This window comes from Amphiprion ocellaris, chromosome 14, assembly GCF_022539595.1.
Source record: "Amphiprion ocellaris isolate individual 3 ecotype Okinawa chromosome 14, ASM2253959v1, whole genome shotgun sequence".
NCBI classification, from domain to species: Eukaryota; Metazoa; Chordata; class Actinopteri; family Pomacentridae; genus Amphiprion; species Amphiprion ocellaris.
The window spans coordinates 21,666,504-21,679,142 of record NC_072779.1 but is presented as its reverse complement, the minus strand read 5'-3'; the positions used below and the strand labels follow the sequence as shown (position 1 = coordinate 21,679,142).

Genomic DNA, 12,639 nt, shown 5'->3' with positions numbered 1-12,639 from the left:
TACGAGTTTTTTTCAAAGAGGAGACGAAAACCTATGACACACCGGAGGATGCAGCGTCAGATTTGGCGGACAGAGGGCTGCCTGTCAGCAGAGCAGTGCGCACGGATGCGGATACACTCCTGGGAAAACTCCGGCAGCACACCTGGACATCAGTTCCAACACGACGCACGAAAGGATTCAAGGAAAAGTTACAAGCCTTTAGATGGAGCCAAGCCGAGAATACAGACACTTAAGTAGCTGCTCTGGATGTGTAATGTTTGGAGTATTAGCAAAAGGTCAATTTGAGAGGACTGGATGCAGAATACAAACTAGAGACTACGTCGCAAACACGGAATTGAAAGAACATTGAGATGACAGTGTTAGAGGGCCCCCGATGCCCTTCGGGGCAAAGAGGCTATCCCTCGAAGGTGAGGTCCAAGAAGCAGAGGACCTCAACTTTGGAAGTTGGTATGAATGTTCTAAGTATACCAGTTCTTATTGTTATGGTTATTCATAGTTTTAATGGTTACTGTTTTGCTCAAAGGGGTCTTGTGATTACAATTTGGAAAGGAGTGAGTATTGTTTTTTGCTTATATCAAAGATAAATTATGCATAACAGAGAGCTGAAAATAATTTCTTTTAATGTAAATGGGGTTTTAAACCCGGTCAAAAGAAGCAAAATTTTATCAAAATTAAAGAAGGAAAGAGCACAAATAGCTTTTCTACAGGAGACTCATATGTCAAAATTAGAACATGTAAAGCTTAAGAAACAAGGTTTTAAATATGTTTTTGCCTCCTCGTATAAATCCACACACAAAAGAGGTGTTGCCATTCTCATCTCTAATAGCCTTACTTATGAACATGAATCTGAAATAACAGATGACAGTGGACGGTTTATCAAGATCACAGGTAAATTGGAAGGAAGTGAGGTAACCTTGCTAAACGTGTACGCTCCACCAGGGAGTGATTGGAAACTGTACAAGAAGATTTTTGGGATGATGGCTTCTTCTCAGGGGGTCGTAATATGTGGGGGCGATTTTAACTTTAGACTCAACCCAATTTTGGACTCATCAGGCAAAAATACCCAGAGTAATTCGTTGTCTAAAAAGGTGAAATCTTTAATGGAAGAGTTGGGAGTGATAGATGTGTGGAGGGACATGCATCCTATGACTAGAGAATATACACATTTCTCAGCCCCACATTCTGTTTATTCTAGGATAGATTATTTCTTTGTGTTTAGTGTGGATAGGCTTAGGATAAGGGATTCGAAAATCTCAACAATAGATTTGTCTGACCATTGCCCAATAATACTCATGGTAGATCTGAAAAGGAATATTAAAAGAACTCTATGGAGAATAAACTCATGTATTCTTAATGATTTAAAAACAGTAGAGGAAATTACGAGGGATATAAAAGAGTTTTTGGAAATTAATGATGATGGTATAATTAAACCAACAATTATATGGGATACATTAAAAGCTGTATTAAGAGGGAAATTGATTTCCTTAGCTGCACACATTAAAAAATGTAGGGGTAAACGTCTAGCGGACTTGCAGACAAAGTTGAAACAAATGCAAACAAGAGATGGCCTGAACACTACTAACGAAATAAGGGATGACATAAAAAAAGTACAAAAGCAAATTGATGATATTTATAGTTTAGAAATTCAAAAGAATCTGACATTTTTGAAACAAAAAAATTATGATGTGGGAGCAAGATCAGCGAAAGTCCTGGCTTATAAGTTACGTAAACAGCAAATGGAGAACACAATTTATAAGATTAAAAACCCTAGAACTGGCCAAATTGAAGAGTCAAGGGAAAAAATTAAAGAATGTTTTGAGATGTTCTACCGGGATCTATATAAACAGCCAGAGGCAGCAAGCGAGCAGCGTATTGAAAAGTTTCTTAATGGCTTGGAGCTTTCAAAGGTCAAGGACTTTCAAAATGAAATATTAACTAAGCCTATTACAATTAAAGAAGTCAATGTTGCTATTTCTAAATTGAAATTAGGAAAATCCCCTGGATCAGATGGGTACACGGGCGAGTGGTATAAATGCCTAAAATCAAGCCTTTCAACATTGTTAGTAAGAACTTTCAATTGGGTCTTGCGGACAGGTGAGACACCTCCCTCCTGGCATGAAGCAGTTATTTCGGTTATTCCTAAAGAAAATAAAGACAAACAGGAGTGTGGAAATTACAGGCCTATAAGTGTCCTTAATGTGGACTACAAATTGTTTACTTCTATCCTGGCACGTCGACTGGAGAACATTCTACCAGATATTATAAATTTAGATCAGACTGGATTTATACAACAGAGGCAGACAATGGATAATATTAGGAGGACTTTGCATATCGTAGATCATGCCACACGGGAAAAAAATTGTGCTTTAATAGTGGGTCTCGATGCAGAAAAGGCCTTTGATTCTGTTAGGTGGCTTTTTCTCTACAAACTAATGGATAAATTTGCATTTCATAGTGCGTTTATAAAAGTGATTCAGTCCCTATATTCAAAACCAACAGCCAGAATAAAAGTCAATGGTGATCTCTCAGATTCCTTTATGTTGGAAAGAGGAAGTAGACAGGGTTGCCCATTATCGCCACTCCTATTTACATTATTTATTGAGCCTCTTGGACAATTATTAAGGCAAAGTACCCAAATAAAAGGAATTACGGTGGCTGGAATCGAACACAAGGTGGCAATGTTTGCCGATGATGTGTTGGTTTACCTGGAGGAACCAGAGAAGTCGTTCAATGGCCTGATGATTCTACTAAAAGAGTTTGGAAATTTGTCAGGCTATAAGCTTAATATTTCAAAAACACAAGTTATGACACTAAATTTTACTGCCTCGACAGATTTGCAAAATAGATATAGTTTAAGCTGGGAATCTCAGGAAATAAAATACCTAGGTGTAACAGTGACCAAAGATCTAACAAAGCTTCTACAAGTAAATTATGAGCCATTGTCATTAAGGATTACAGAAGACTTGCACAGGTGGAGCCTTATCCCCTTTTTAAGTCTAACCTCCAGAGTAAACACTATCAAAATGTCAGTCCTCCCCAAGCTACTGTATTTATTTAGAACACTTCCAATAGAAGTTCCTGAGGGACAGTTTGGGGAATGGGACAAGCAGATATCACGGTTTATTTGGCAGGGAAAGAGACCACGAATTAGATTTGGTACACTGCAACTGAAGAAAGAACAGGGGGGATTGGCCCTCCCCTGCCTGAAATACTACTATTATGCATCCCAGTTAATACCACTTATTCTCTGGTGCAATGAAGAGTATAGGTCAAAGTGGAAGGAATTAGAAATTAAAACGGTAAATAAATTTCCCTTGCAAGCAGTGATAGGGGACAGAACTTTAGGGTTGTGTGTGGAAGAGTCTGGAAACTGTTGGATAAATTTTACATTAAAAATTTGGAATAAGGTCGTCAATTTAACAAAAATCCAGAGGATGTTAAACTTCTTTAGATGGTGTGCATTTGACTCTGAATTTCTTCCTAACGGGAGAGATTTTACCTTTAAATCCTGGGTAGAAAAGGGTCTCACAACCTATTTGTCATTTACCAAAAATGATGTGTTTTTAAGTTTCCAGACACTTCAAAACAAACATGACTTAAGAAAAAATGACTTTTATAGATATCTCCAAGTCAGACATAGTTTTATTTCAAAATGCAATATTTCAAATTTTTCACAGTCTGATAAGGCATTCTATAAAATACTGAAACTGGCTTATGGTTCTTTGACTAGCAAAATGATTTCCAGAATATATAATGCTCTTTTCACTACAGATAAAAGTAAAACACTGTATATCAAACAGAAGTGGGAGAGAGAGGCTGATATTACTATCTCAGAGAATCAGTGGGAGGAAGTTTTCTCATTTCAGTGGTCTTCAACTAATTCTTTATTCTGGCGAGAGCATTGTTGGAAGAATGTGGTTAGATACTTTAAGAGCCCTATACAGGGTAAATATGTTACTGCACCAATGTGTTGGAGATCGTGCGGCTCTCAGGAGGCTAACCATTATCATATATTTTGGGCTTGCCCTAAATTAAATACATATTGGAAAAAGATACATAGAACACTTAACTGTGTATTTGCAACTGACATACCACTTAACTTTGAAAACCTTTATTTGGGCTATTCTAATTATTTGGACCGGAGAAGTGATAAAAAATTGTTACAAGCCCTTTTGGCGGCAAGTAAAAAAAATATTACAAAAAAGTGGCTGACTCCAACAGCTCCATCTCTTAATGGTTGGATTGATATAATTTTTGAAATCTTTAAAATGGAGAAACTGACTTATACACTGAATCTAAAAAAACCCGAATTCTATGTTATCTGGAAAAAATGGATCACTTATATAACCCCAATGAGAGCGGATTTTTTATGACTTCTCTAAGTCGCACAAGTGCTTTGGTATAACATCACTCCATAATTGAATTTTTAGGCTGCAAACTCCCCCTTATCTGTACAAAGTTTGTACGTTTGCTGATTTTTTTTGTTTTGCTTTTTGTTTTTTGTTTTTTTTTGGTTTTTTTTTTGTTGTTTTGTCTTTTTAATTTCCTTTTTCTTCTTTCTCGTTCTTTTTGTATATCGGGGCTTGTGAGCGAAATGTACTAAATATAATACTACAAGTAAAAGATGCCCAAAAATGTATATAAAAGGAAAGTCTGTACTGCATAAAGAGTGAATTGGTAACTGTAAACCTGTGTTCTTTCCTAATAAAAATAAAATGTAAAAAAAAGAAATTGTCCACACTGCTGCAGGATGTAACGTAATCCAATTAAGATGTATGGAAGAGGGTGTAACAAGCTCAGAAAGACAGCATAGAGACAAAAATGTAAATTGACCTCGGAAAATGTGCCTGGAAAGTGGAGCCTATTTTCTATGTTTTGAATCTCGTAAAAATGTAAGTATGCACATCACCCACTTATCCGCGCCTTATTTTTATCCCATTTTGTGGAGCTTATGTTTTGATTATATTGTGACATGGTTATCTACTTCCTGATGCATGTACAAAACAAGATGCTGAATGTAAAACATTCTTCGAGGGCATGCTCAGCTCTGTAACTGCCTGACCTGATGGCAGCGATGCCTGCATCTGGCAGAAATGATAGCAGCCAGGCTGAATAGCAGCACACAGTCTCTTGACTCTCATTTGCACAACAATAACAATGAGCAGTTCATGCTTTGAGCTGATAGAAAATAGATCCTTCTATGCCGGAAAAATGCTATTTACATCCTATTGACCTGCACAGTGCAACTTAAATGTATTTTTCCACCATTGCTTTAGACTGTGTCTTTATTGCCTGCTTATTGCATTGTACATTGTTCAACATACTGAAGGTACTGCCATGTTTTGTTTGTAGTGAAGGATTAACATGGCATGACAGCAATAAAGACTCAGGGTGGAATTTCAGGTCCATTGGGATGCCATTAGAAGTTACCATCTGGCTGGTTGATCCATGGATGATTGTTTACGAAGAGAGACACCAACCATGCTGGAACTATGACTAACAAAGGCCCGTCTTACAGCTGAATGGGTGAAATAAGAGTCAAAAAATGTCCATACTAAAAGCATCCTCAGCAGGAAATTTCACTGATGACATATTTTTCAAGCGGGGGTTTGTTTCAGTTTCTAGGTCTCAGTGAAACACAAAGGCCCTGTTCTGTGTTTTATTCAACCAAGTAGTGGCACTAGGATTAAATGGCAAGAAATATTTGACCAAGAACGAACCACATATTTTGGCTGTGCACACAAAGACTAATGACATTAACATTCATGAGCAAAAGCACATTTGAAGTTACCAGCAGGTAAACACAAATTCAGAATTCATAATGCACGCAGTGGAAGGGTAGTAGTGCAACTACACCTCAGAGGAAACAGGAGAAGGCTGAAAAAAGGTTTAAATCAAATATTGACTAATTAGTTTCTTATTGAATCTGCCTTGACTTTATAATCACTTAAAAGTCACTCAGAGAAACTGGCTCTTTTAGTTGTACATCATTTCCCCATGGGCTGTGGGAGCAGAGCACATGAAAGCCCTTTGGTCTAATTCTGTTTGCTTCAACAAGGCGAAGAGGGGAAAAAAAACACACACACACACATCTACGGTTCGTTATTTTTCCACCAGGTTTTCCAGACATAAAGCAGCACAGAAAGTAGAGCCAGCTTCACAGAGGAAAGGGTTGAACTAGTTTGCAAGTTTACAAATAGCAATGATGTTTGAGATGTTCCGTGTCAGTGATAAACCTCAGTGCTACATCGTGCTCATGTCTCAGACCCTGTAAGGAAGTATGTGTCTATTAAACACTATTGTAATGAAGAACAGACAGAAAAATCTCTTTAGTATTAGTTTCGCCTGTAGTTCTATATTTCTGTGTGTGCTGTAGGATCTCTGTGATTCCTGTAGGTAGGTTCTGAGTTTGCAAACATTAAAATGGTGCTTTAAACATGACAGAGAGTGTGTGGGTTGCGTCCCTGTGACAGGTGTTTCATCTAAAAATATGTTTTTATGTTATTTCTATGTCTGCTATACATTTGAGCTGTTCGAACACTGCATACTTACTAAAAGGTCATGGTAACGGAAGATACTAAGTCTTTATTAGGGGATTTTTTTTGTTTCATTTTAAATGATGTTGCAGGAGGACTGTGACAGGATTAAAGCTTTCAAAATAAATAAATAATAAAAAGTAAAGTAAAACTGGAACAGCTAAGGATAAACTGTGCTTTATCCTGCCAACTCATAAAATGGCAGAACTGTTTCTGATAGTGTTCTTGTGTGAGAGACAATGTATTTTTCTCCTGGCATTTCCTGGTTTTCAGCTTTGCATTCAGCATCTACTTACATAATGTACTAATAGCATCAGACTTACAACCTAATTAATACTCTGTGGTCATGGTTTTGGAAAGGTGTCATTTATACATGTTACTTCACATTTACTGCAGTACATTCAGACCGTTCATGCAATTCATATAATGCCCTCTTTATCTAAATTGAAAAAGACTCTTTCCACATTTTAACACAGCAGACTGATAACACAAACCTACAACCTGATGTCAGTCGTGTGGTTAAAATAACTACACCTGGTTCATATTTGAATCTGACCTGATTTATAGATTTATATATGTTATGTAACACAATTCATAGCATTCTAGCTACAGTAGACATACTACTAAATTTAGACATAATTGTCGCAGTAATAGCATATGCAGTGAGCATTGTATTTTTCTCAGATTTGACTTTTAGGATGGCAGTATTGATCCAGTATTGACATCCACTGGTTGATCATGTCTAATAGTGTGATCATATAAGGGATTCCTGCACCACATGACCACAGGTACACAGTATGGGGATGATTTTGCCTGGGAAGGTTTTGTCACAGACATGGTTTGGGTAGTACTTTCCAGGCTGCACCAGCTGTCATCACCGAGTTATAACAGGTCTCAGTGGGACAAGACTGCTTGATGTAAGCAATGCATGTCCCGCAACTGGAGGCCCACAGAGCAGACTACATTACCGTTCAAAAGTTTGGGGTCATCCAGACAGTTTCATGTTTTCCATGAAAGCTCACACTTTTATTCATGTGCTAACATATTTGCACAAGGGTTTTCTAATCATCAATTAGCCTTTCAACACCATTAGTTAACACAATGTAGCATTAGAACACAGAAGAGACGTTTGCTGGAAATGGACCTCTTTACCCCTGTGTAGATATTCCATTAAAAATCAGCCGTTTAAACTACATTAACAATGTCGAGACCAGGGGTAGCCAACACGGTGCCCGCGGGCACCTGGTTGCCCGCAGAGACCATGTGAGTTGCCCACCACACATGTTCTAAAAATAACACTAGTCACCATGAAATTCCTTATAAAAAAAATTATAGTTGCTGTTCTTGTTAAATCAGAAATACTTACATTAATGCAGATTTTAAATTAAAATATTTATTATATTTTTTTTTAAAAACAAAAATGTCTTCCTTGTAAATGAACTTTGATGTTGTCCGAGTCAAACTTCACTGCGCATGTCAAACCACCACGTCACTCTGCTGAAGCATCCGGGCGCAGACACTTTGGGAAGCTAGTTGTGGTTTTTACCCCCAAAACATGACAGAGAAGTGAAAGAGAAAACACTATTTTCCCGATGACTGGGAGGAAGAGTTCTTTTTCACGGCAGTGAAAGATAAAGGTATGTGTCCTATTTGCGGGGCGACTATTGCGACGGCAAAGCGGCACAATGCGGAGAGATGCTACTTTAGCCGCTACATAGCTTCCATGCTAACTAGCCACCTGCTAGCGCACATAGACTGTATGCGCACTACGGACAGAAAAAGCCCAGGACTTAAAGGCAGCTTTTGCATCTACTACCCGGCGAAAAGTTTCTTCCTGGAGAAAAATGTACCTTTAGAAAAGCTTGCTTTAGTGACGGCCGATGGGGCTCCTCCATGACGGGTCGGCATGTAGGCTTCATTGTACGATGCAGAGGTGATCCAGACTTCCCAACATTCCTACATTACCACTGCATCATTCACCAGCAGGACATATGTATGTACAAAAGTGGCCGGATTTGATCATGTGATGACTCGTGTCGTGAAGATCATAAATGGCTCCAAAGCCAAACAACCAGGACATTAAAGGTGCTGTTGGACGAGCTGACAGCTGAACATGTGACCTGTTACTACACACAGAAACCCCATGGATCAGCAGGGGAACAGTTTTGCAGCGTTTTTTTTTTTTGTCACTGTTGGCCGAAATCAAAGAGTTGATGCAATCCAAAGGGGAAGACACCTTGCTGCTTGAGGACACTGAGTGGATTCTTGCCTTTGCATTTTTAATGGACATCACTAGGAAACTGAACCATCTGAACTGTGAGCTGCAAGGTAAAGGTAAGACATGATAAGCTCTGCAATGCCAGGCTTCCCACTAACACACATTTACAGACAAAGACAGAGGTAACACATGTTGTCATTCAAAACACCGTGCCATTACAGAAAAATGTGAAAAATAATTTGTTGAAAACATGTAATGATTTGTTGTTACGATCTGTTAAAAATGTTGCAATGCTGGTGAAAAATGCTGGTGATTAGTACTAATGTGATAGGATTCATTTCAAAATGTGAGAGTTGATTTTTTTTCTTACGTAACTGGTAATTTGTACAAACATGGGACAGAGGTCATGAATTGTTCAAAAATGTTACAAAGGTAGTGGTTTGCACGAATGAAGCATGATTTGATGACAGTTAATGATTTCCTAAAAATGTTAGGTGACAATTTGCACAGAAATGTAACTGGTGTGTTTTTGAACAAAACGCTGCAAATATGCTGATTCATACAAAACTGCCAAGAAAGATATTTACCAAAGTTTCAGAGATGGGATACCTCTGACTTTTAAATATTGGAACAGATTTCCATATATATGTGTGTGTGTGTGTGTGTGTGTGTGTGTGTGTGTGTGTGTGTGTGTGTGTGTGTGTGTTTCCTACCGTCATTGTTGTGGAAATCGTTGTTAATAATTATTCTAAGGAATAATTAACATAAATGTGATCAGAATGTCTGTTTACATATTATTTTCATTATTATTATTATTGTTTAAAGGTGATGGCGCAAGTTTGCTACTAAGGAAGTTTGTATCAAACAAGGTGCTCTTCGTACTACTCAGTACCCTTGAAGTTGCTCTCAGGTTCAAAAACGATGGTGACCCCTGGTCTAGACTGTATTTCTGATTAATGTTATCTTCAGTGAATAAAACTGCTTTTCTTTCTAAAATAAAGACATTTCTAATTGACCCCGAACTTTCGAACGGTAGTGTATATCCAGTAAGATGTGACAAAAACAGGACTTGGATTGTGCTTTCAGGTGAACATGGTAAGAGCGCTTTGGGTTGACATGACTGCTGGCCTGTCACAGGGGTCAGACAAACAGTACAGGTGAGTTACATTCAGTGACAGGGCTGTGATTTACAGCCAGTAAAAAAATGATAAGTGAATATTTTATCAAAGCCTGCTGGAAGCTGTTGGTCACACTGGCTCAACCTTTAACATTATATAAATTTCTATGCAAGTGAAAATGGCCTGAGGAAGCAGTTGCAGATTAATGTTTTATTTTATCTTATAGCTTTTATTACCCGTGGTGTTCGCGCATATGCAATTTTTTTTCATAACTGCGATTTTGCCTTTTGACATTCTCCATTCCATTTCATTTTAATCAGCAAAATTATGTAAAAACTATGCTTTGTTGTTAATGTCACCTCCATCCCACAGCACATGAAAGACTGGAGGTTTCCTATCTGAGCCCCCAGCTGCTGCCTGCCTACAGTATAAGGCCACAGTAGTAAAAGCCTCCCACATCGAGTCAACTATAAATTCTTGTCTCTGTGAGTGATGCTTTCGGTAGCTATGGAAACCTAATATAATAGAGCCCTCCCTTCCCCTCTCTCTCTCCCCCCTCTCTCTCTCTAGGTCTCTCTCCCTCTCTCCATCCCCACCGAGGCTCTCCGGGCTACTTTGCGCATGCACGGCCAGTCAGACAGAGCATTGCATCGACTCCAAGATGGCGAAAACACGTCTGGCTTGCCTCCTGACTCTCCTCTCAACTCACTGTAAGTACAAAAAAACATTTTCGAAGGCTGCTATTTTAGCTCTTGTGGCGTCGAGAGAGGAGGCCTTCAAATGCCGTCTACTTCTGCATCTCTTTGGTCCAATTTTCTTTTCCACCAACGTTAGGTGGGAAAACAGATTGGTGGCTCAGAAGTAACCTTATCTGGACGCAACTAACGGTAAACTCACGGCAGACTGACAGCTCGCTCACTCTCCCCGAAGTTTAGTAAATATAGTTTAGAATTCTCCAAACGGAATTACAAATGTAGTCGCCATTTTTGATACAACTTACTGTCCTCATGACTTGTGAATGTGCGGCTCCAGCGATGGTTTGAAGCCGCTATTGTTACCCAAATCCATCGCTTAGTCTCCCTCGCCGTTTCTTATCGGAATAATGCCGCTATATGTGAAAAAACAACATGTCTGTGCGAACCCAAATGTTAGCATAGCAGGACTACCTGAGCTAAATGTTCCTCAGTTCAACGGCTTATTTCAGAGCCACCACGTTTAGTGTGTGTGTGTGCGTGTGTGTGCGTGTCCTCACTCCGAAAAAGTTACTCTCAAGTTTGAGAGTTGTGAATTAAATATGAATTAAGGCGGTTTCGTAGTTCGTGCGAGTTAACTATTTAACGCGGGTTTGGAGCGGCGGTGGTAGCGGGGATGCTGGAAGTAGTGATGCGAGATAACGGTTTTTCCTGCGGCGGAATAAAAGCTGGCTGACCACGGGAGGAGCCAGCACGGCAGGGCCAGTGAGTGTCCTCTCCCCACTCCTCATCAGCCTCCTCCCGCTGCCGGACCCTCTCAAACCGCACCAGAGCTGGTAAACAGAAACAGCCGTCGGAAAATCAATTCGTCTCATTTGCCCTCCGCGCTTAAAGAGCTCATATCCTCCGTTTATCAGCCCCGAAACTGGGAGCGATAGACGCACACCTGTAAGAGCGGAGCACCACGTTACAATATCAGCCCACGAAAAGCCTTCACACACTTCAAAACAGCGAGGTTAAATCGTTATTTCGATGTTGCCGTGAGATTTGAGATTTTAAAAAAAATTGTAATCATGTGGTTCACAAAAGAAATAAAACACTTGTTGCTGTGCTATATAGAAATTTATTTGATAATCAAGTTTGTTGCACTCTTTGCTGTGTTACAGTAAAAATCTGAATATACTGGAAATTAAGGTAGATTTTGTTTGAGCTAAAACAAAATTTAAATGATATGCTTTTAATTGCATTCCGGATATAAGCATAATATTTTATGCAAGGCCCTGCAGTATAAGGTTCATTGGCTTGCATTCATGCTTTAATTTATGAAAGCATTGAAAAAAATAATTTCACTATTATGAAATTATGTGTAACACATGTTTTGCAATTTCTGTTTGTACTTTGTATGCATGAAGAGTTGTGCTTTGGTATTATTTTCTCCACAGCAGCTTGACATGAAATAGGCTGCTAGTTTTTCCCCCTGGACTTAGATTAAGTGAGGTGTGAGAGGACAGACGTACAGATCAAAGGGAAGTACAGACATAAGAACCTTTCCTGTGATCTCTCACGTGTGTGAATAGGCTTATTCTCTTTGCTTTAATTAGGAATAGCAGTGGAGCTTGTTTATAATCTGTTGCGGTGCTCCACACACTGTCTCTCTTGACATACTTTCAGGCTCTGAGCGTTTTTGTTTGTTAGTTTTTATGCTATACATTTCAAAGTCAGTACTTGTGTTGATGTTCCTCTGAGTAAATCTGTGACAGGGCATGATAACAGCACAATTGACATTTTTGGGGAGGAGGGCAGTGAGCTGGTAAAGAATTAAGAATTTCTTTTGTCTTGCTGGACAGGGCTTAGCCATGTGGTCAACTGGCTCCCAGCCAGCGTCGCTGCTGTCTTTAGAAACAGGACAAATCTGACTAGACTTGAGTTGGCCACAAGCCATGTTATGAATTACTAATTGGCACTGATCAACATGGATTTCTAAAAGGTACTGACTGTAATTAGAATGCTTCGTGCATTTTGAAAAATCTCTGCTCCACATTTAATTTTTGATGCTTCACAAAGCGATTAGCAAA

General features: G+C 39.0%; 1 protein-coding gene across 1 annotated transcript in view; it reads left to right on the top strand.

Moving 5' to 3' along the window:
* The first annotated feature begins 10,449 nt into the window (after nt 1-10,449).
* The window catches only part of LOC111570546 (junctional adhesion molecule 3B-like), a 36,845-nt gene continuing 34,655 nt past the window's right edge, over nt 10,450-12,639 (top strand). The window contains exon 1 of the mRNA XM_023273380.3: nt 10,450-10,582. Within this exon, the coding sequence (XP_023129148.3) occupies nt 10,534-10,582 (49 nt within the window). The 5' untranslated portion in view covers nt 10,450-10,533. The remainder of the gene's footprint in view (nt 10,583-12,639) is intronic.